The sequence below is a fragment of the Phyllobates terribilis genome, unplaced genomic scaffold, assembly GCF_046119375.1.
Source record: "Phyllobates terribilis strain yellow unplaced genomic scaffold, ASM4611937v1 Scaffold_4__5_contigs__length_816908805, whole genome shotgun sequence".
NCBI classification, from domain to species: Eukaryota; Metazoa; Chordata; class Amphibia; order Anura; family Dendrobatidae; genus Phyllobates; species Phyllobates terribilis.
In genome coordinates, this window is record NW_027362764.1 from 584,516,669 (window position 1) to 584,542,037 (window position 25,369).

Genomic DNA, 25,369 nt, shown 5'->3' on the forward strand with positions numbered 1-25,369 from the left:
GAAGGAACTCCAAGAGCCCAAATTAGACCAGAGGGTGAAGAGTTGGCAACAGGGTACCGGATCCCAAGCTGGCAGAGGCTACAGCACACCTTAGCCAGGAACCGGAGGTCGTGGGCAGGATCTGCCACGATCACCCACTAAATCCACCCGGAAGGCAGACCAGGAATAGGGTCAGGGAACCCAGAGACAAGGGTTTACCACCAAGAGGCCCGAGGGAGCCGGACATAGGTGGATCCCTGGTGGGGAAGGCCAGAGAAGAGGACAGGACAGAAAGGGAGCTCAGGACCACGCTCCAGAATCACCTGGGGGTTGGCCGAGTCCAGGACCTGGTGGACGCAGCACGGCTCGGGTGGTCACTCAAGGCCGGAGTGACAAGAACAACTGCAGTAAGTAAACAAACCCTGAACTGCACAGCCCGACTCTGAGTCTCATTTCCATCCCCGCTGCACCACCACAACCCCCATCCTCTGCAACTGACCCCCTGAGGCTATACCCCTCCCGTTGGGGGTTATACTACCTGAGCTACACATACATCACCAGCCTCAGTGGACCCTGCTGCAGCGGCGGCCTTTTGACCGCAATTCAACGGGTGGCGTAGTCGACACAAAAGAACATCTAGAAACATCATAAGGACTGCCACACACTGAGCTTGACACCCTGGGCACGGACCGGGTCACAGCCACTCGGAGACTACAACCCCCATCTGATCCGGCTCCGGGTATCCCCAACAACACTGGCCCAGGGGGCGCGTCATATATATGTGTTCCAAATTATTATGCAAATAATATTTTCTCAGATTTTCTCAAATTACCTATATGAATTGCAGTCATTGTAATTTTCCAGTCAAATAACTATTAGAGTACAATTGAAAGGTTTTTGTACAAACTGCCTATGATAACAGTATATTTTTTAAAAAATAAACTCAAACTGCACTCAAAATGCATGTTATAAATTATTATGCACAGCAGAGTTTTCAACCTTTTCATTTTAATAAATTACAAAAAAATGGTCATTTTTGAAATGATAAGAATTAGCATGTTATTACAAACTGAAATCAAACCGTTGTCAACTCAAAACTTTATTCTAGGTGATGTTACATTTGCACATAGGACCCCTTGTTCGAAAGGAGCTTCTGATGGTCAAGATGGATGGAGTGGGCATAAAAGGGGACAAACTTATGGTGTGGCCCCCATGCTCCCCTGACCTCAACCCCATTGAGAACCTCTGGAGCATCATCAAAAGGAGTGTCTATGATGGCGGGAGGCAGTTCACATCTAAGCAACAGCTCTGGGAGGGTATTCTGTCCTCATGCAAAACAATTGCAGCAGAAACCACCCAAAACCTGACAAATTCGATGGACGAGAGAGTTCAGAAGCTCCTTTCGAACAAGGGGTCCTATGTGCAAATGTTGACAACTGTTTGATTTCAGTTTGTAATAACCTGCTAATTCTTATTTCAAAAATGACCATTTTTTTGTAATTTATTAAAATGAAAAGGTTGAAAACTCTGCTGTGCATAATAATTTATAACATGCATTTTGAGTGCAGTTTGAGTTTTTTATTTTTTAAAAAATATACTGTTATCATAGGCAGTTTGTACAAAAACCTTTCAATTGTACTCGAGTAGTTATTTGACTGGAAAATTACAATGACTGCAATTTATATAGGTAATTTGGGAAAATCGGAGAAAATATTATTTGCATAATAATTTGGAACAAAGTGTATGTGTGTGTGTGTGTGTGTGTATATATATGTGTATGTGTGTGTGTATATATATATGTGTATGTGTGTGTGTATATATATATGTATATGTATGTATGTATGTGTGTATATATGTATGTATATATGTATATATATGTGTGTGTGTATATATGTATATATGTGTGTGTATATATATATATATATATATAATATGTGTGTATATATATATATATGTGTATATATATATATATGTGTATATATATATATGTGTGTGTATATATATATATATATATGTGTGTATATATGTATATATATGTGTATATATATATATGTGTATATATATATGTGTATATATATATATATGTGTATGTGTATATATGTGTATATATGTGTATATATGTGTATATATATATATATATATATATATATATATATATATATATATATATATATATATATATATATATATATATATATATATATATATAATTTTAGTATGGACCAAAAGTTTGGACACACCTTCTCATTTAAGGATTTTTCGGTATTTTCATGACTTTAAAAATTGTACATTCTCTTGATGAGCTTCAAGAGGTAGTCACCGGAAATGATTTTCACTTCACAGGTGTGCCCTGTCAGGTTTAATAAGTGGGATTTCTTGCCTTATAAATGGGGTTGGGACCATCAGTTGTGTTGTGCAGAAGCCAGGTGGATACACAGCTGATAGTCCTACTGAATAGACTGTTGGCTGCTTTTTTCTTGCCATAATACAAATTCTAAGTAAAGAAAAACGAGTGGCCATCATTACTTTAAGAAATTAAGGTCAGTCAGTCTGAAAAATTGGGCAAACTTTGAAAGTGTCCCCAAGTGCAGTTGCAAAAACCAAGCGCTACAAAGAAACTGGCTCATATGAGGACCGCCCCAGGAAAGGAAGACCAAGAGTCACCTCTGCTTCTGAGGATAAGTTTATCCGAGTCACCTGCCTCAGAAATCGCAGGTTAACAGCAGCTCAGATTAGAGACCTGGTCAATGCCACACAGAGTTCTAGCAGCAGACACATCTCTTCAACAACTGTTAAGAGGAGACTTTGTGCAGCAGGCCTTCATGGTAAAATAGCTGCTAGGAAACCACTGCTAAGGACGGGCAACAAGCAGAAGAGACTTGTTTGGGCTAAAGAACACAAGGAATGGACATTAGACTAGTGGAAATCTGTGCTTTGGTCTGACGAGTCCAAATTTGAGATCTTTGGTTCCAACCACCATGTCTTTGTGCGACGCAGAAAAGGTGAACGGATGGACTCTACATGCCTGGTTCCCACCGTGAAGCATGGAGGAGGAGGTGTGATGGTGTGGGGGTGCTTTGCTGGTGACACTGTTGGGGATTTGTTCAAAATTGAAGGCATACTGAACCAGCATGGCTACCACAGCATCTTGCAACGGCATGCTATTCCATCCGGTTTGCATTTAGTTGGACCATCATTTATTTTTCAACAGCACAATGACCCCAAACACACCTCCCAGGCTGTGTAAAGGCTATTTGACCAAGGAGGAGAGTGATGGGGTGCTACGCCAGATGACCTGGCCTCCACAGTCACCAGACCTGAACCCAATCGAGATGGTTTGGGGTGAGCTGAACCGCAGAGTGAAGGCAAAAGGGCCAACAAGTGCAAACAAGTGCAAAGCATCTCTGGGAACTCCTTCAAGATTGTTGGAAGACCATTTCCGGTGACTACCTCTTGAAGCTCATCAAGAGAATTCCAAGAGTGTGCAAAGCAGTCATCAAAGCAAAAGGTGGCTACTTTGAAGAACCTAGAATATAAGACATATTTTCAGTTGTTTCACACTTTTTTTTTTAAGTATATAATTCCACATGTGTTAATTCATAGTTTTGATGCCTCCAGTGTGAATGTACAATTTTCCCCTCCCCCATGACAGCACACCTTGAGAGAGTGGATCTGCCCCACCAAGGACAGGAAATCGTCTGAAATAAAAGGGCGACACCTCTCCCTCGCTTCAGTTGGTTTCCTGTCCTTGATGGGAACCTGTCTCAGGAAGAAAAGAAGACTTACCTGGGGCTGTCCCGGTGTGGAAGAGCGGGCACTGGCCTGTGCATCGGGTTCAGTATCCCAGAAGCGCCGTCCGCAGCTTCCCCTGGGGTTTCTGCGCCGAGTCAGGCTCTGTCCTTCCGGAGACCGCGGCGCCGTCCTCCCCCTGCCGTGCGAGCGCTTCCGGGAGTGACGTGCCTGACGTCACGGCGCAGGGCACGCTGGGAGCCGCACTGGGTGACGTCAGGAGGCGGCGCCCGATCTAAGATGGCGGCGCCCATCGGAGCGTTCCAGGCCGGAGGTTTTTTTCGATGGAGCTCCGGCCTGGGGAAGGGGGAGGGCCCACGAACCGGAGGAGGCTGGATGGCCCCATTTTTAAAGGGGGGGGGGCAATCCTGGAAGCGTGGTACGCTTCTGAAACATGGAGGATAACCAGGAGCAGCAGCTTAACCCCCCCCCCCCCCCCAGCAACAGAAAAAGCAGAGGGATGCATCACATACAGACAGCCGCTCGAGTAATCGTAGTGGCAGCCGCAGGAGTAAGGCTTCAAGTGCCTCGGGACCATCCAGAATGGAATCATCGATTCCGCGACAGCCTCCGAATCCGGTACCCGTTTGACCTCCGGGGGTGAGTGAGCTTCTTGAATGTCACTGGTTAGTAACGGGAAGTCTCTTATGTGCTTCCTTTTTTAGGAGCCTAAGAAGAGTAGTGCCAAGCAAAAGCATAGGATGTGTGCCCTTTGCCAAGCTTCCCTCTCTGTAGAGTGGCAGAAACCACTTTGCCAGGGCTGTGTGACCAAAACCATAGCTGAGAATTCCCGGGATTTCGCTGCAAATTTGAAGTCCGTAGTGCACGCAGAAGTTCATGGGTCCCTGAAAGGGTTCCTTAGAGGGAAGAAAGAGAGAGAGGTTTTCTCCGTCTCGGATTCCTCCCAGTCCGAGGAGCAGTGGGATTCATCGTCCTCTTCCTCATCGGGGGTCGGTAGACCCTGCTTCCCCATTGAGAATACAGACAGGCTGGTTAGGGCAGTAAGATCAACCATGGGTCTGGAGGAAGAGAGAGCATCTAAATCCCGGGAGGACATCATGTTGTTTGCGGGCTTGGGAGAGAAAAAAAGACGCTCATTTCCGTTTAACAGTAAGATTCAGGGCTTCATTGACCGGGAGTGGAGGAGACCAGAGAGATCAGGAGCTTTACCCTCCTTCTCTAAAAGAAAGTACTCCTTCGAAGAGAAGGATGTGGGACCTTGGGATAAGATCCCCAAGGTAGACGGGACTGTAGCAAGATCATCAAAGAAATCTTCCCTGCCCTTGGAGGACTCTGGCGTCCTAAAAGACGCCCTGAATAAAAGAGCTGACTCCTTCCTGCCCCACACGTGGGAGGCGGCGGCAGGAGGCCTAAAAACAGCGGTGGCTGGCACCTGTGTGGCGAGATCTCTGATGGTGTGGCTCCAACAGCTGGAAGACCAGCTTAAAGATAAAAAGGTGTCCAGAGAGGCAATTCTTGCGGATCTACCTCTAATGCAAGCAGCATCTGCCTTCCTGGCCGACTCTTCAGCAGACTCGGTCAGGCTTTCAGCTAGGGCAGCGGGACTATCTAACGCAGCCAGGCAGGCCTTGTGGCTCAAAGGTTGCCCAGGCGACCTACCTTCAAAACAGAAGCTGTGCTCTCTCCCGTGTGACGGTAGACTCCTGTTTGGCCAAGAATTAGAAGACCTGTTAGAAAAAGCAAAGGGTTCCCGGGATTTTCGGGGGAATCAAGAAGATTTAGTTTTCGGAGGAGGAAATTTAATCTGGGTCGTCCTCCGGGAGACAAAAGGAGATGGGAAGCCGAGACCAAAAAGGAGTTGGGCTACATGTTTGGGGGACCATCCTCAAGTTCAAAGAGATCCTCCCAATGACGCCAGGCTGGAAGTGGGTGGAAGGCTTTCCCACTTTTTTCCAGCTTGGGAGGCGGTTACAACAAACCCCTGGATTCTAAAAATTATCAGTGGGGGCCTGAAGATCCGGTTCAACCAGACCCCCTGTCGGACCTTTGTGGTTACCCCCCTACGGAAGGTCCAGGAAGAACAGTTAGCCCTGGAAACAGAGGTATTAGAGTTAGTAGGGAAGCGGGTCCTTCTCGAAGTACCAACACCACAGACAGAGAGGGAAGGGGTTCTATTCCCCACTATTCATGATAAAAAAAACAAACGGGTCCTTAAGGACCATCATCAACCTCAGGCGTCTGAACCAAGTAGTAGAAAACCAGACTTTCAAGATGGAGTCAGTAAGCTCGGCAGTGAAGCTCTTGCATCACAACTGCTTTATGGCTGTAATAGACTTGAAGGACGCATATTATCACGTCCCAATCCATCCGGAGTATCAGAAATATCTGAGAGTAGCCCTGTCTATTCAGGGGGAGCTGAGGCGTTTTCAGTTTGCTGCCCTACCCTTTGGCCTCTCCATTGCCCCGAGAATATTTACGAAACTAATAGCAGAGGTGACAGCCTTTCTACAGATCAAGAACTTAGTGATCGTGCCATATTTAGACGACTTCTTGATAATAGGGAAATCAGAAGTCCATTGCTCCAGTCAGCTCCTAGAGGTCACGGAGGTGTTGCATCAGCTGGGGTGCTTAGTGAATTTCCAAAAAATCAAGATTAACCCCCTCCAGGACTCAGACCTTTCTGGGTCTAATCCTAGACTCTCATCGCCAAGCCTGCTTCCTCCCAGAGGACAAAATCTGCAGGTTGATTGCGTTAGTCTCGAAGGCCATTCAAGCTCCAGGGATGTCTCTGAGAGAGGCAATGTCCCTCCTGGGTTCTATGAGGGCCTGTCTCCCAGCAGTAATGTGGGCTCAGGGACATATGAGACGGCTTCAGTGGGAGGTCCTGTCAGCACAGAGGTCCTGCAACGGGCATTTAGAAGGCAGGCTCTCTCTCTCTCCCCAGAAGTAGTAGATTCCCTTTCATGGTGCACAGTCAGGGGAAATCTGACCGCAGGCGTTCAGTGGTCCAGACCAGTAAATCGGATAGTTACGACCGACGCAAGCAGTTCCGGATGGGGGGGTCATCTGGCAGAACTCTCAATACAGGGTCACTGGGCTTACCACGAGAGGGGGGCATCCTCAAACATAAAGGAGCTTTGGGCAGTAGAAAGATCCCTCAGGGGCTTCCTCCCTCACATCCAAGGTCACCATATCCAGGTCAGGTCCGACAACCGGACAGCAGTAGCCCATGTGAATCACCAGGGGGGGAAAAGGTCACGCCCTTTGATGGTGGTGGCAGACAGGATCCTTCTTCTAGCAGAGCGAAACCTCCCATCCCTCAGCGCCCTTCACATAAAGGGGGTAGAAAATGTGAAAGCAGATTTTCTAAGCCGCCATACCCTAAGACAGGGGGAGTGGGGGTTAAACCCGGAGGTCTTCCACCAGATTGTCCAGTTATGGGGGCAGCCAGACATAGACCTATTCGCCACAAGGGCAAACAGGAAGGTGCAGAGATTTTGCTCCCTAAATCCGGCAGAGAATCCCCATGCCGTAGATGCCCTCCAGATTCCTTGGGGGTTCAGGAAGGCCTATGCCTTTCCACCATTAGTGATGATTCCAGTAGTGGTGAGGAAATCCGGGAGGAAGGCGCCAGGGTGATTCTGATATAGCCCCATTTTGGCCCAAGAGGCCTTGGTTCTCTCTGCTTCGGCTAATGTCGGTGTCAGATCCCTGGATTTTACCAGAAAGGCCAGACCTTCTCATGCAGGGACCAGTATTCCATGCCCAGGCCAGGGGGTTCCATCTTTCGGCATGGAATTTGGGAGGTCACTATTGAGTAGCAAAGGGTTTTCACCAGGCTTAGTTTCTACTTTATTGGGGAGCAGAAAAACAGTTACAACTAAGATTTATAGCAGGGTTTGGGGTAAATTCCTAGAGTTTATAGATGTCCCGTTATCGAGCAGACCTCCGATCAGAGGGATCCTGGAATTTCTACAAAAGGGGCGAGACCTGGGTCTAGCTACAGGGACTCTTAAGGTTCAGGTTTCAGCTTTGGGGGCACTCTATAATTGTAATCTGGCTGGGAATACGTGGATCTCGAGGTTTATCAAGTCCTGTGCCAGAGCAGGACCGGTTAGGTCCATGGGAGTTCCTCCTTGGGACCTGAATTTAGTCTTGAGCGCTCTTACCAACGAACCGTTCGAACCCCTACACAAGGTCTCTCCAAAGATTCTCACCCTCAAGACCATCCTCCTAGTGGCCTTAACGTCAGCCCATAGGGTGGGTGATCTGCAGGCCCTCTCGGTTAATCCTCCTTACACACAAATCTTTGAGGATAGGGTCACCTTGCGGCCAGATCCAGCATACCTTCCCAAGGTGGTATCTAGATTTCACCTTAGTCAGGAGATTGTGCTACCCTCGTTCTGCAGCAATCCCAAGAACCCAGGGGAGGTCAGGTTCCATAGCTTAGATGTTAGGAGGTCCCTGCTACAGTACATTCACATGAATAGTCTGTGGAGGAAGGACTATTCCTTGTTCCTGGCCTTTCAAGGGAGTAGGAAAGGTTACGGGGTGTCCAAGGGTACCATCTCTAGTACCATCTCTAGGTGGCTTAGGGAGGCAATTTGCTTAGCCTATATGTCCACAGGGGTTCCAGCCCCGGACAATGTGAGGGCTCATTCCACCAGAGCCGTCGCAACCTCCTGGACAGAGAGGGCAGACTTCTCGATCGAGCAGATATGTAGGGCTGCTACTTGGTCTACACCATCCACCTTCTTTAAGCACTATCGGTTGGATCTGTCCTCTTCTGATCTCACCTTTGGGAGAAGGGTACTTCAGGCGGTGGTCCCTCCCTAGGGTGCTCATAAATTCTCCAAAATTCTCTCAAGGTGTGCTGTCATGGGGGAGGGGAAAACACCAAGGTTACTTACCGGTAGCCGGTTTTTCCTGAGCCCATGACGGCACCCGTAGGTTTCCCCCCCTATTTTTTCTATGTTTCTCACACCCTGGTGTGCACTGTTTTGGGTGGTGTGTATATGTATATTGTGGTGTTGGTTATGTGCCTAACCTGTTTAGGGAGGTCCTCTCAATGCTCTGTAAACAACTGAAGCGAGGGAGAGGTACCGCCCTTTTATTTCAGACGGTTTCCTGTCCTTGGTGGGGCGGATCCTCTCTCTCAAGGTGTGCTGTCATGGGCTCAGGAAAAACCGTCTACCGGTAAGTAACCTTGGTGTTTTCATAGTCATGAAAATACATAAAAATCTTTAAATGAGGTGTGTCCAAACTTTTGGTCTGCACTGTATGTATGTATGTATGTGTGTGTGTGTGTATGTATATATATAATGTGTGTATATATATAATATACACAGTCACACTTGCAGTGGTTACTCTGTAGCCTTTTCTCTGGCTCAACACACAGTATATACAGTATAGATAGAAAGCCCCTTTATATACACTTTCCGTGTTCCTATAACGGTACTGTTTAGGAAATGAGCTGTTAGGGTTACAACACTGCTGAGCAGAGGCGCTGCCTGCAATCTGAGGGCGTGTCTCATTAGAACACCGCACGCTGCGCTGCCAATCCCAAGATGGTGGCTCCCATAAACTGATTTTCTCATAAAATAATTCATGTAATGATAGCCGTTATTCTTCAAAAAGTAGTTTATTTACTTCTACAGTCTCCTTACTGTAATATACCATAGAATCTGTGAAGGCGATAGGTCCTCTTTAATAAAAATATCTTCTGATTAAGAAACAGGTAGGCATGTGTAATGCTCTCAGGGAGAGAGCTAGCTTTTGCAGAGATGCCTGGGGGAGGAGATAAGGAGAGAAGTGCTGAAGTGCTATGTGAAACGAGGAGGCTATTGTAATATAAGGCTATGTGCCCACGATGCAGAAATGCTGCAGATTTTTTTCCGCATCTCCCTGGCAGGAAAAACCGCATGCGGATTGTACATCCGTTTTACTGCCAGGTAGAAGCGTTTGTCAAGCGTTTTTCACATGCATTTCTACATGCAGGTTATCAAGAGCTTTTCCAAACGATTTTAGCATCACTTGGAAAGTGCTTGACAACGTGGTCACACTATATAAATCCATGCAACCGGCATGGATTTATGTAGTGTGACCAAGTAATAGTTAAAAAAAGAATGGTAAAAAATAAAGATTATACTTACCTTCCAATGGCCCCCGGTGTTTTCTCCTCTGTGTCTGGTCTGTTGTATGGCTCGCGGTGGTGTGAAAGGACCTGCCATGACGTCATTTAGTCATGTGACAGGTCACACCACCGCGACGCATACAACAGACTGGACGCATCGCTGAGAAGACTGGGGGCCATCAGATGGTAAGTATACGGTAATCTTTATTTTTTATTTTAAATTCTTTTTTTAACAGGTTATATAGTACCTGGGTCTGGAGGAGAGTCTCCTCTTCTCCAAGCCCGGGTACCATCCGCACATAGAATCGCTTAATATCCTTGTGTGCAAATGTGCTGACACGGATATTAAGCGTTTCAATGCAAGTCAATGGCGGCAATTACGCTGCGTATCCGCAAAATTAATGGACATGCTGCGTATTTTTCCGCAATGATAATCTGCAGCGGAAATTTCCGCAGCATGTGCACAGCTCATGCAGATTATCATTGGGGACCATGGGGCACGTATTACCAAGCGTTTTTTAAGCGTTTTTGCTGCAGAAATTCCTCCGCAAAAATGCTTGAAAAAGGCATAGTGGGCACGCAGCCTAAAAGGAGATTGAGCTAACAGACATTGCAAAAAATCCTGGAATAAGGAGAGAAGGGGAAAATGAGCGTGCTGATATGGTTTGGTAAACAATCAGTGAAGTGAATATATGAAGACCTGAGCAGAAATAAGCATGATATAAGCCCATCGTCTCACTACTGCTGTTCTGAGCTCAGGTTATTAGACATGATCGGTGTAAGAGCTGACAGTGAGATGTTGCTTGTAAGGACCTGCCACGACAGCCTCCAATCACTAGATGGAACTGACTTGACAGGCAGTGGACAGCAAATTGCAAAGAAAAGTTAGTGGCCAAAACTTTAAAACTAATTTTCAACAAATAAGAACGGTTTATTATACTTTCGACATGGACTACCTTGGCAATATAATGACCAGAAGTGTTGGTGGCCATTTAAATATGAATATGATGAATTCACCACTGAAGTGAAGTATTCCATTTTGGATCTGGTTTAAAGGGGAACTATACTTTCAGGTGACTTTTCAAAACAAACTGTCCTGTGTGTACATAATGACTATCACTATGTTTGGCCTTCATAGGACTTATGTCCTGCATTTTCACCAGTTTTACTTTCTGCAGACTTTGTTCGCCTCTGAGCTGGAGGGTGGAGAGTAGCCTCTCTGGTGTCTCCCATAAACAGCACACAGAGATTCCTGCTACTCCTTCTTTAGCTAATGCACAGAAGTAGCAGTACTGATCATTGTCGGTGTGAATTTAGCTGTTGGGTTAAGTAAAAGACTTGTTAAAAAGCTCATTATGATATATTTTTGTGCCTCCTTCTTCCTGTTATCTCGCTCTGAGGGCGCATTCAAACATCCTTATAAATCGGTCTTAGATCCGCCCTCAATGCAGAAATAGAAATATATGAAGCTGTCACTCTCATGTCGTGCATTCTGGTCTGATTTCGGATCAATTTGTACGGACGCCTGAATGCTCACTAATCCTCACTCCTTTCCCCTTCTTTCTTCACGTTTGTATAGCAGGAGCTGACTTGTGCATTCAGAGTTTAAGTAAGAGCTGTGTAGAAGTTAGTAGTGCTGCCTTGTGATGTCATTTTGTGAATGTCAATACAAACAAGACAAAGATATTGACTACTGACTGGCAAGTACGACCGGGACACAGTTGAGATGGACAGCAATGAACTGGAAGTTGTAAAGGACTTCAACCTACTCTGATGGATGATAACTTGAGATGCAGTGACCACACCGGAAGTCAAATGGAGAATAGCTATGGGCAAATCAAGAATGAAGTCACTGGACAAGGTCTTCAAATTGAGGAACATTTCATTGACGACAAAGACACGACTCGTACATGTTAAACGTGGATGATAAAGAGACAAGACGGAAGAAGAATCAATGTGGTGCTCGAGAAAGCTGCTATCAGTACCATGGGTGGCAAGAAGGCCAAAAAAAACAAATTTGGAACAAATCAAAATAGACCTGTCACTCGAAGCAAGGATCACCAAGGTACAACTTGCCTATTTTGGACACATCGTACAAAGCAAGCAATCACTGGAGAAGGACATCATGGTCGGAAGAATAGAAGGAACAAGGCAAAGAGGGAGACCAGCAACCCGATGGCTTGATACTATCAAGATAACTGCGGAGAAGACCCTGGTGGACCGATCTAGGCTTGCACAAGATCGATCTTCTTACAAGAGCGTTCATACATCAAGTCGCCATGGCTCGAGAAATGCTGTTAAGAAAATAATAAAGACTATATGTAAATATTGAAGACTATGTACATCTGTAGCACTGTAGTCTAAATATTACATGGGTGTCATATAAGAGTCAGTATTTCTGTCAGATGTAACGTTTGGGTGTTAATCAGTGTATGAGGAGATTCTGAAATTTAACTCAGGAGGCTTGTGGGGATTTTGAAAATGGTGGTATAGCCATGGAAAGCTAGCTCAGCATTTGGGTTCGCTCACATCAGCGTATTAAAAATCACTCCAATGTTCATACTGAAAAGTTGGACGAACGGAATCCGTATGGTTTATGTTCGTGGTATGCAAGTTTTTTTCTCGCCTAGCAACCATATGACATGCATATGCAATGCATTTTTAAAGGGTTTTTAGGCTTGTTTAACCTAATAAATAAATGAAAAAAAAATTAACACGAAATGCCCCCTATTTTATGAAACCAGTAAAGGTAAAACAAACAACTGTGGGATGATATGATCAGGCTGGGAAGCTCCCTGGTTATTGGGTCCTTCCCAGCCTAAAAATACCAGCCCACAGCCACCCCAGAAGTATCACATCACATTAGATGTGCCAATTCTGGTGCTTCGCTCCTCCTGAATGCCATGATGAAGTGACAATCTGGGTAATGGGGCTTGGGGTTGATATCAGTTGTGATTTGTCCAAAATCTTATGAACCAGGGAAAGTGTCGGGGAGTGTTTATTCGAATAAAGTATTTTTTGTGTGTATGTGTGGTTTTTATTTTTGATTACTGGGTTAGTAAAGGGGGTGTCTGATAGACACCTCTCCATTACTAACCCTAGGGCTTGGTGTCAGCTGTGATTTTGGACAAATCACAGCTGACATCAACCCCAAGCCCCATTACCCCAATTGCTACTGCACTAGGGCAATCTGTAAGAATGAAGCGCCAGAATTGCATCTAATGTGATGCGCCTCTACTGGCATCTCTGCGGGCTGGTAATTTTAGGCTGGGAAGGGTACAATAACCAGGGACCTTCCCAGCCTGATAATATCAGCTTACAGCTGTGTGCTTTAACTTTGCTGGTTCATAAAATTATGTGGGGTCCCTCCTATTTTATGTCATTTATTTACTATGTGAAACAAGCCTAAACACCTTTTAGTGCCCCATGAAAGGCACTAAAGGATGCAAGTTTATAATATGCACAGGGCTTGTGAAATTATATATCTGCAGGATATCTATCTATTTCATCTATTCTGTGGGTTCTGGCTGTGAACTTCCTTGCTTTGGCAGAACTTTGCTTGGCGGATAACATTTCTTGGTTCCTTTTGAGATGTGTGTGTAAAAATCGTATGGCACACGCATGATCCGTGCTGTCTGTTGTTTGTCTCTCACCCTTTGACTTACATTGGCAAGTCTTGTCCGATATACGCAGCCATAAGCTTGGAGACAGGAGAACGGCAGGTTCTATATGAGTGCGCACATAACCTTTTGCGTTCTATTTAATCCTCATTTGGCTCTGTGCGCTCAGGCAACTTTTGAGCTATCGATTGGCGTCTCAGGACCCAGATCCCCTCTGATCTCTGCGGGCAGATAAAGTGCTTGCAACATATAAACAACCTGCTTTAGGTTTAGTTGTGCTTTGTGACAAGACTTGCCCCATCCTTCTGCCTGCTTCTTATTTGCTTTATATCCATCCACCCTTTAAGCCAAGGAAATAATTGTAAGTTTTGTATGTTAGACCTCTTTTGCACATAATTATTCTACTCCTTTTCTTCTTTAATTATATATATATTTTTTTCTTTAGGTCAGATGTAATTAACGGTGTGTACCGGCAGGGCTGCAAACACCTAACACAAGCTATTTGCACGGTAAGAACTGATTAATCATGATGTGGTGAAGAATTTTTTTCATCGTTTTGGTTTTTACCAAGCCAGTGTGTTTTATCAAACTGTTCTATATCAAATGATAAAAGTCTTGTGACTAATGGACTTCAAAGTCCTTACGGGTGATTTAATGAAATATAACAATGACCTTGTGTGCGTGAAGCTGTGGGGTTGCGCTGCTGTCACCGTCCTCAAATGAATCGTCATCAGGGTGAGTTCTGGTGTCACTCACACTGCTTCGATCACTGCCCCTTGTTGACTATTCATTTCTGGGAAAGAGACTGTGGTGTTCGAAGCAATGACTTTGATGTGGCACCTAAAGGTGTGATAACGTCTTCATCACCTCTACTGAACCAGGATGTCCTCAGGTGATTGCTGTGACAGTAGCTGTGGTAAGTGACACACTGTGACATCCGGTTTCCGGAGGGGTGATGGACACTGCAGAGAAGTGGACGCGGCCTCGTTCTCCATACACTCCGTGCGAGTATATGGAGCGAGGCAGCGCCAACTGGCCTGAGGGGGGGTATGCATAACTCATACATACCCTCCAGTCCCAGGTCTGAAACCGGCAAACCCCTGCAGCGCACAGTGCGTGCACTGGGGGGATTCATAATGCTCAGTCACACAGATTGACTGCAGTCTTATCACTTTTGACCAGACAACCCCTTTTAAAGATGGCGATAAAGTCCTTTAAAAATACCTACCAGATAACCCCTTTTTAGTGAATGTTAAATGTTTAATTTTATTTATTTTTTCTTTTAAAGAGCAGATCAACGGCATATGTTGTCACATTCCATAGAAAAAAGAGTTATGGAAAGTCATCTTTTGACATGTCTTAAAGTTCTTTTAAAAACAAGAAACGTTTGATTTATTGCACATGACAGATCTGTAGCTGTTCAGGCTAATGCAAAAAGAAATGTGCTATTCAATAGTTGAGGTACAGTTCACTTAAAGCACCACTTTTATTTTTTTATTGCACTGCTGGAGTGGTGCTTTTAAATGTAATTCCCCTGTCTGATACTCACCTGCCGCCGCCTTCATCCTTTTCCAGCGAAAAGTTCCTTTTTGGCTGCTCCAGTGTTTCGTGGAGTGTGCTGGAAGTCACTTTTCAATACAAGTCTGACAGCCTCATTCTAGCTTCGTTCTGGCTCTCATAGACTTGTAATGAGAGCTTGTGACATAGTAGCTTCTGACTGGCTGGAAGTCAGAAGCTATGTCACAAGATGGCGGCACCTGAAAACAGTGAAGGTGCCGGAGGGTGAGTGTATGACCAGGGACAGGGTCATATACTGTGTGTGAACATACCCTTATGAGTTTTAATGTGTGTGTGTGTGTGTGTGTGTGTGTATAGTCTCATAAAATACTTTTTCTCTGCAGGTGAAGTCCTCAGACAGCGTGTCTTTCTCTGTAAAATGCTTTGATGACAGCATCCACCATTTCAAAGTTTTTACCAAAAACCTTAAGCATACAAGGGAGGTATGTATTGTTAGGGGTAATTTGTGAATCAACAAAAAAATGTGCTTCACTAGAATTTGACAACAAAGGGCATGATGTAAGGCTTGTACGATATGCCCCATTATAGTACATGTTAAATGTCAATCATTACTGTCTAGATGCTGGGTAATTGCAATCTATTTGTGTTCCTGTTTTACTTACTACTTCACTTGAATGGAATTTGTCATTCGATTCATGCTGCCCGAAAGACTGACAGCGTGAATCTGAGCCTGGCTGCACGATTGCATGGGTGACAGAAACCTGTCCGTCAACTGAAGAAGTGCGTAGAAATGCCAGATGGGGAAGACATTGAGAGACCAGACTTTTTCTATCTAGTGCCCAGCCAGATTTTCAAACTATTTTGTGGTGTTTCAGGGAAAGCTTTTCAGAGTACAACATACCTGGCTGCAATCGCGCCACCAGGCTCTGAATCATGTTGCCGGTTTTTCTTCTACTGAAAGATTCCCTTTAACCTTCTGAAACCTTTGCAAATTTGGTATATTGTAATTGAATAAGTGCTACTCATAATTACTTATGTTTCCCGATTACTGGGGTCGAAATGTGCTTTTACATCAATACTTTCCTTACAGGACTGGCTGGCAGCCATTGAGGAGCATTCAGCTTACAGCACTCACTACTGTTCTCATGATCAGCTCAGTGATGATGAAGATGAAGACCTGGTGCATGTTGGAGACTTAAAGAAGTCGCTTGAGGTAATCTGCCGGGCTGCCTAAATAACTTGTGCGGAGTCTGAATTTCTCATAATAATATTTAATGATAAATACCATTGAGTTTATAATCAATTGAGTCTTCTGCAAGACAGAGCGGCTGCTTAAATTTCAGAACATGGCGTTCAGTTTTCTACTGGATGCCATCTTAAATCCCTTTATTGAATATTACTTTGATTGTCACTCACACAATCTGAGTTCAAGGATGGGGAGCAGATAGGCTTAGACAGGGAAAGTCCCGTACATTGTTCCAACATCATGTATGGATATTTGCTGAGCAGCAGTTGAAAGGAGTTTAAAAAGAAGCGTGAACTTTGCAATGAAGCAGCCTAGTGTTTGGAATAAAAGTAAGCTAAATGAGGCAATGAAGTTTGTTACAAAATTAATAACTTGTAATGCCTGGAGGAGGATATTCAATTACAAAAAAAGTTTGTTACTCTGTAACCAGTTTGGACTATTTTCCCCCTTTCCTGACAAAGCACATTTTTGTATTTGTGTACATTTTTTCTTTTTTTTTTCTTTGAAGGTGCAGGACTAGAACAGTATTTCAGACTAACGGTGTCTTTTTTTTTTTTTTTTTCATTTATTTCACACACTTAGACCTTTTTGTAGTTGGAGTAAGGGCCATTTGAACATATCTATACATTTTTTTTCGGTAATTGTGAGGGCCCTTTTATTGTGTGGGCCATTATATTGAATATCTTTGCGGGGACTGTGGGAGTCCTCATAATGAGTAGTGAGCTTTGGCGGCTGTGGAAGCTATCTTAAGGCTCCGTCACACTTAGCGACGCTGCAACGATCCCGACAACGATACGACCTGTCAGGGATCGTTGCTGCGTCGCTATGTGGTCGCTGGTGAGCTGTCAAACAGGCAGGCTCACCAACGATCAGGGGAGCAGCGATGTCCTGCTCTTGGTTAACAGCCTGCTGAAGCAGGAGCAGGCTGGTAACCATGATAAACATTGGGTTACTAGGGGCACACGCGCACCTAGTAACCCGCTGTTTATCATGGTTACCACTCTGCTACGGTGAGCGGGAGGTTACCACTCACTTTAGCAGGCTCGTAACCATGATAAACAGCGGGTTACTAAGTGCGCGTGTGCCCCTAGTAACCCGATGTTTATCATAGTTACCAGCCTGATCGTTGCTCCCGCTGGTCACACACAGTGATGTGTGCTGACCAGCGGGAGGGCAACGACCAAAAAAAGGTCCAGGACATTCTGCAGCGATCAGCGACCTCACAGCAGGGGCTGATCGCTGCAAAGTGTCACACATAGCGACATCGCTGGTGAGGTCGCTGTTGCGTCACCAAAACCGTGGCACAGCAGCGATCTCGCTAGCGATCTCGCTATGTGAGACGGGGGCTTTACTGACAAGCCATCATAGTGTGCATGCGTGCGTGCGTGCGGTAGGGGGGGGCGACTATGGGTATATCATACTATGGGGGGCAGGGAACCTTGAGGGCATCATGCTGTGGGGCTATTTTATATTGCATTAGTGGCACTGTGGAGTCATCCTACTGTACGTGTGGTGGTGGAGGGTTCACTGTGGTAATACCGTACTCGTGTGTGTTGGGGCATTTTTGGAAGAATTATACCCTGTAATGGCCATAAAAGGGTGTCTCTGGTGAGATCATTAAGGACCTTAGATAGGGACATAATCGCTGTGTACATGTTACAATACATATCCTTCTCCTGATTTATAATTGGCTTCCCCCTCCACCCTACAAATTTTTTTTTAATAAATATCATATAGAGAAGTATAGCTATCTTTATTTCGAGAGGTGAGGGTGCAATCAGAATTTTGCTGTGCTGCCCTGTGATTTCTATGTACGCCACTGAATAGACCATCACTGTTTTGCTCCAAGAAGACCTAACTTTAACTGGTTCTGACCCTTAGTGATTATCAGAATGAAGGTCCTGCGTCTCTACTCTGTTGCCCTAGTCACTTGTGATTCTGAGTAGTAGTCAGAGGACATTGATCAAACATTGATGTTTTGTTTTATTCCTAAGGACAGGCCGTCATTTTTGTTTTACTGAGCTCCATAAGTTTAGATCAGCTTATAAAAGCTGGGGGTTCAGCTCTTTCATGTCCACAAATCTTTTATAAATGGTATGGACCGTATTTCCCTTACCTGTTCCCTACCAGACATGTTGGGGATCTTTGTACACCCCACTCCTGCAGCTTGTGAGTGTGTGCTCAAGTGCTGAATTCATTTGTCATGACCCACTCAGACTGAGACTGAAAAGATCTTTTAAGGCAAATAATGTACACAAAAAACTTTAGAAAAATTTATTCTATGGAATTATCCAAAATTAAATCTGTGACAGAAATGTATGTAAAGGCTTTGCTTCGAGCTTCAACAACAATTGAAGATATCTCTAGCTGGTGCTGTGATGTCATCTTCTCCTTTGGTCAGACATTCTGATCCATGAGATTTTTCCAGACACATTGTTTTGGGTGCACAAGCCATATTTGACAATCAGTGTATTGTGTGCGAAGCACAATGATGACTCTCACGAAGCTTTGCTTTCTTAATGTCGCCGAGATAAATATCAATCTGTTCTCACAGGTGTTGGGCTGGTAGGGAGGCCCAGTAATGAGGTTTATCTGTATTTGAATGCTCATTATAGGGTAAACCGCATATTATGTATTTTCCTATGTATTTCCAAGGATTAGAAAATGAAAAATAGGAAAAACATATTTCCTACAAATTTAAAATTTCATGGAGGTATAAGTAAGTGGAGGGGTCAATGTTACTAATTTTAATACACAAGGGTAGACTATTGAGTTGATGGTCCTATTGTTGGCATGTTTTGAAAGAAACTGTTTTCTTTCTCCGGTCTTGGGACATTTCTCTTCCATGTGGTGCCATTGCTGACAACATGAAATGGGAAAGGGTTTCCTTTAAGTAACTATTCTCTTTATGTATATCGCTCACTGCTCTTGGTCATATATAAATATGGTGTTGCATTGTCAGTCTGGTTCATTTATTTTTTTCTTTTGCACTCTAAAGTCCTGGTTTCCCTATATAGGTTTTTGTTCATTTTTTTTTTAATGACTTATTTTCTCTATGTATATCACCTATGATTCTTGTTCCTGTACAGATGTGGGGTTGCATTTTGTCAGTTTGTCTCATCCATTTCTCTCCTTTGCTGTCCCAATACCTGCTTCCTCTCCCCCTTCCTTGTTTTTTTATGCTTGTGACCTATTTTCTCTATGTATATCACTTCGATTTTTTTGTTTATAACATGGAAAGAGGGCTGACTAGTCTGGGGCAACGAACGCCTCATTGACTAGTCAAAGCCCTCATTAGAATAGGAAACAGGGATATTATAAATGCTCTTATATAGCATTGATTTAACTGAATTATGTTATACAAGGATGGTTAGGGAGAGAGTTTAATCACACACATGTGAATGCTACTGGGTTGGAGGACATGGGGGACCTGACAGGTTCCTTTTAAGTAGAGTGACGTGTTCTGTGCTGCTATATTCTTTAAGTAGCTTCCTTTTAGGCTACGTTTCCACGATGACCTTTTAGTGACTTTTCATTGCCATTTTAAATGTATTTATTTTTTTTACATGCATTTTTTTCACGTTTATGATGTTACATTTTTTTGTCTCTTGTTGGTATGCCATGTTTTAAACAAAGCCGCTTCGTTTTTGTTTTTTTCCCGGTATTTGTCTTTTGACAAAACTTTTTATGGATATAGTCATATTCAGCTGACATGCGTTTTAGTGCTTTTTCATAGTGTAAACGCCAGGGCTGTGGAGTCGGAGCCCATTTTGATGGAGTCTGAGTCGGAATAAAATGGACCAACTCAGACTCCTAAAATATATAATGAATTGAGTACAGTAGCAGTTTGTGGGGAATATTTTTTTCATTAGAATTTGGGAAAGTTATGAAATGTCCTATAAATGTCTGTCCTATTCCTGATCTAAGGGTCTAGACTTTTAGCTGAGATCAATCTGTGCTACAGTAAATTTATCACTTAAACATGAGCCATGTATGAAGAAGTCGGAGTCATGGAGTCGGAGTTGGAGTCGGTGTCATGGAAATTGAGGAGTCGGAGTCGAAGGTTTGCCTTACAGACTCCACAGCCCTGGTAAACACACATGCGATATTTTACCTGCGGATTTTCCGCATCTGCTGCTATTCTATAGGGAAAATCTTCACACCCGCAAGAGAAATTAAAATGATGCATATTTGAAACACACACCGCAGGTCAGTTTACACTAAGTAAAAATGAAGCCCAGTGGGCAGGAGATTTCTTTAAGAGCCATCCACTTTGTTGGGACTGTAAGATGCTGTGTTTTTGACGCAGTGAAAATACTCAGCATCAAAAAACTCACCAAAAGCTCAATGTGGGCACACAGCCTAAAGGTTTTCCAACAAATCTGTTGGAGTGAACTCCTTTATGCTGAGCAGTATTATCATGCGATAGATGTGTCTACTGCCTTGGGGGTTATGCCATGTTTCTCATCTAACACACTTGCAATCTACACTCAACTTCTCTGGCCGGTTTATCCATCTCTCCCCATATATACCCTCTACTGATCCTCACTTCGCTGGCTACCACATGGCCCGCGTATGGGGGATACATAAGAGAAATCTTAAAGATTCTTATTTCAATTATAAATGAAATCAATAAAAGGCTATCTTGTGAGGAATAGAGATTACATGTTGGACGGTATCTTGAGAAAAGGGTAGAGATTTATGGGGGCACTGGGTATAGATACCTATATGGTAAGATACCTATCTAGTATTAACATATTTCACGCTATTATGGAAACCACAATCCTGATTAAGGATTCTGTGAAGCAAAAGTAACTAAACTTTCAGGGTTTTTTTTTTTTAAAGGAAACCTGTCATCAGGATTTAGCAATATAAACAAAAGGCATGGCTATAATGGCGCCGTAATGCTGATTAATCTGATACCTGATGTGAAGGGATACGCTCAGTGGTTGTTTAATACTCTCCTCATGAAGTTTTTGGGGGTTTTTTGCAAGCCTGTTAATTGCCAGGAGATCGGCTGTCAGTCCTGGTCTTTTGGTTTTCCACCGATTGCTCAAAAGACCTCCGAGAAGTGCGCAGGTCAGGAGATGGTTAAATACATAAAGCGGAGTAAGCTTTCAATTTGAAGCGTAGGCTAAAGTCGTCCTATTGCAGTCCTTTCATAAGCCTTCTGTGATAGATAATAAACTAGAAACTCCTCTCTATCCGTTGAAGCGCTCTAGTCTTAAAACAAATTAATTTTCACCTCTAGTGGTGCTGCAGCAAAATTATAAACCCACTAGCCAGGTTTTCCCAGATATCAGCTGATCGTTCTGGGCTTTTAAAAAGTAAGAATTGTCTAAAGTGGAAAACCCCTTTTAAATAGACACGTAGAAGATAACTGTAAAATGGACAGTTTGGGAGCCATAGGCGGTTTATACTAGCTGTATATTTAGCTGTCTAGTGTGAACACAGATGTCCCGATGTGTGGTGAGTGCACCTCTCATTTGTCTAGACTGTTCCATTAACAGTAATATATGTTGCAAATTATGTGGAAGGCAACAATAGATGAATGTACACTGATATATCAATAAATGTACTTTATGGTGCATCTGAGAACCAGTCTCTTGATACTGTCTTTTCACCTCTGATCAATGCCAGCGGAACTTGGCAGTGAGAGTGCTCATTAACTGTGATGTATTTAAAAGGAAACTGTCACCAGTTTTTTTTCAACCCCATCTGAGAGTGGCATGATATAGGGGCAGATACCTTGATTCCAGTGATGTACCACTTCCTGGGCTGCTTGATGCAATTTTGAGAAAATCACTTTTCTCTGCTGTAGATCTCCCAGTTCTCTGAATGCTGAGCCCTGTATAACCCTGCCCACACCACTGATTTTCAGCTTTCTGTGTGCACTGTGCAGAGGCAGAAAGCTGCCAATCTGTGATGGGGGCGGGGTTATACAGAGCTCATGAATATGGAGGACTACTTGGCAGCAAGTATACTAGTCCTCTAGTGATCTCTTGCTGCTAAACAAATTGCTGGAATTAAAGTGTCTGCCCCTACATTATGCTGCTCTCAGACTAGGTGGCAAACACTTGGTGACTGATTCCCTTTATTAATCCATGGCATTCTGTTGCATCTGCAATTTTTGGGAAAATATTCTGAAAAGCTGCATTACAATGATCCAGTTGTTGTAAGACTACATATCCCAGCAGTCACACAGCATTCATTTTCAGGTAGCCTTTCTCTCTTCCATGTGGAGTCATCCAGTCCCTGATTGTCATTGCACTCAACACTAAAACCTTTCTCCTTTCGTCAGTTAGCTAAATTTACTCTGTGCTAAAACATTAATGCAATGAAACTAGAGAAATGTGTCACCTTGAGCAGTGGATCAGGATGTTATAAGATAATTGCCGCTTGGATCGGCTTTGACTTAGCTGTGTTTTTTTTTTTTTTCCCATAAGAAATAATTTGTTTCCCATTTGTCATATAAAATGATGCGAAGTCCTTGAAATATTAAAGGTCAGAGTAGCAACTGTGGAGACGTTGTGTAACGTTACTGTGTGCTTAAGAACTAACAGGCAGGAAGTTGCTAACTGCCTGCCTGTTGTGCCCAGCACAGATCTCTGCCGACACAGAGCACGGACTACTCCTGATAGCGAGTCTGTAGCTTCTGCTGACGTCACTTTGCCAGAGCAGCGGCTTCTCTTTTGCTCTGCTCTGTTGATGGGGCATGACTGCCTAACTGCAGGAAGCCAGCTGTCAGTCAGCGTAGAGTGGGCAGTCACGCCTTGTTGACAGAGCAGCCTGGAAGAAGAGCTGCTCTGTTAATGTGGAACACTCATTACTTGTATTAATTGCTTTTGTTTGAACTCATTACCTGTATAAAAACACCTGTCCATACACAATCAATCACACTCAACCTTTCCACCATGGCCAAGACCAAAGAGCTGTCTAAGGACCAAATTGTAGACCTGCACAAGGCTGTGAAGAGCTACAGGACAATAGGCAAGCAACTTGTTGAGAAGGCAACAAGTGTTGGCGCAGTTATTAGAAAGTGGAAGAAACACAAGATGACTGTCAATTTTCCTCGGTCAGGGGCTCCATGCAAGATCTCTCCTCATGGGGTAAGGATGATTCTGAGAAAGGTCCAGAATCAACCCAGAACTACACGGGACTACCTGGTCAATGACCTGAAGAGAGCTGGGATCACAGTCTCAAACATTACCTTAGTAACACACTACGCTGTCATGGATCAAAATCCTGCAGGGCACGCAAGGTTCCCTGATCACACCAGCACATGTCCAGGCCTGTTTGACGTTCACCAATGATTATCTGGGTGATCCAGAGGAGGCATGGGACAAGGTCATGTGGTGAGTTGGGCCTAAAATAGAACTTTTTGGTATCGATGAGTGAAAATGTTTTTGGAGGAGGAAGGATGAGTACAACCCCAAGAACATAGTCCCAACCGTGAAGCATGGTGGGGGAAACCTCATACTTTGGGGGTGCTTTTCTGCAAAGGGGACAAGACGACTGCACTGTATTGAAGAGAGGATGGATGGGGTCATGTATTGCGAGATTTTGGCTGGCAACCTCCTTCCCTCAGTAAGTTAATTGAAGATGGGTCGTGACTGGATCTTCCAGCATGACAGTAACCCAAAACACACCAGTCTCCAAGCCTAAACCCAATAGAAAATCTGAAGATTAAACTGTTGCCCAGCGACAGCCCCGAAACCTGAAAGATCTGGAGAAGATCTGTATGGATGAGTGGGCCAGAATCTCTGCTGCAGTGTGCAAACTTGGTGAAGAACTACAGAAAACGTCTGACCTCTGTAATTGCAAACAGAGGTTTCTGTACCAAATACTAAATTCTGTTTTCCTATTGTATCAAATACTTATTTCATGCAATAAAATGCAAATTAATTATGTAAAAATCATACAATGTGATTTTCCATTTTTATTTTTAGATTCTATTTCTCACAGTTGATGTGTACCTACGATAAAAATTACAGACCTCTCCATTTTTTGTATGAAAAACTTGCAAAATTGGCAGTGTATCAAATACTTATTCTCCCCACTGTATGTATGTATGTATGTGTGTATGTGTGTGTGTGTACATCTATAATATAATGCTACAAGCGTTCCTCTATCCGAAGCCTTTATAGAATGTTCAAGCGCGACGCACTTGCGCAGTCTGGCTGCAGACAGAAGAACGCATTACAGGTAAGAGGAGTGTATGGCGCCGGAGATCGAGGTATGCGTAGGCACTGAACGCATACCGTGATCTCCGGTGCCATACTTGCATACTTACCTGACTGGGAGGAGTGTTGCCGCGGCGCCTCTGTTCTGACCGGGGCAGGAGTGCGGTGCCGGAATCAGCGCATGCGCATAGCGCGCTGTCCCAGCTCCATTTTACTGAAGACTCATTTGCAGTGTGTCTTCAGCAAAATGGTGCCGGACAGCACGGTATGGGCACGCGTGTACTCCGGCGCCACACTCATCCCCAGGCCTCCGGCAGAACGGGATGCAGCGCTGTAGTACAGGGAAGAAAGGTGAGTATGTGTTTATTTTTTGTGTGTGTAGCGTGATAGGGATGAGGGGGTACCATGCATACCAGGATTGGGGGATGAGGGGTACCATACATACCAGGATGAGGGGTGCCATACATGCCAGAATGGGAATGAGGGGTACCATGCATACCAGCATAAGGCTGAGGGAGCCATGCATACCCGGATTTGGTATGAGGCGTGCCAGGCATACCAGGATTGGGGATGAGGGGGCCATGCATACCAGGATGAGGGATGGGGTGCCATGCATACCAGGATAGGATGGGGGCAGCACATAACAGGATGGGGGAACAGGATTGGGTAGCACAAATACCAGGATGGGGACAGTACATGACAGGATGGGGGCGCAGGATGGGGGGGACCATTATAGCAATAAAAATGCTCGCCACCCAGGCGTAGAACGGGTTCAATAGCTAGTATGTATATGTGTATACCTGTATATATGTTTTGAGGGATTTTCATTCATTCTTCCTCTGAAAATTCTTCCAGTTCTGTGAGATTCCTGGGTCGTCTTGCTTTCACTTCTATTTTGAGGTCTAGCCACATATTTTTAATGTTCAGATCAGGCGACTGT

At 44.2% G+C, this 25,369-nt stretch overlaps 1 protein-coding gene across 3 annotated transcripts in view; it reads left to right on the forward strand.

Moving 5' to 3' along the window:
• The window catches only part of OSBPL1A (oxysterol binding protein like 1A), a 192,139-nt gene that overhangs the window by 63,377 nt on the left and 103,393 nt on the right, over positions 1-25,369 (forward strand). For all 3 annotated transcript variants that reach the window (XM_073679177.1, XM_073679176.1, XM_073679178.1), the window contains 3 exons: positions 13,928-13,991; positions 15,384-15,482; positions 16,091-16,213. In XM_073679177.1, coding sequence (XP_073535278.1) covers positions 13,928-13,991; positions 15,384-15,482; positions 16,091-16,213 — 286 coding nt within the window. The remainder of the gene's footprint in view (positions 1-13,927; positions 13,992-15,383; positions 15,483-16,090; positions 16,214-25,369) is intronic.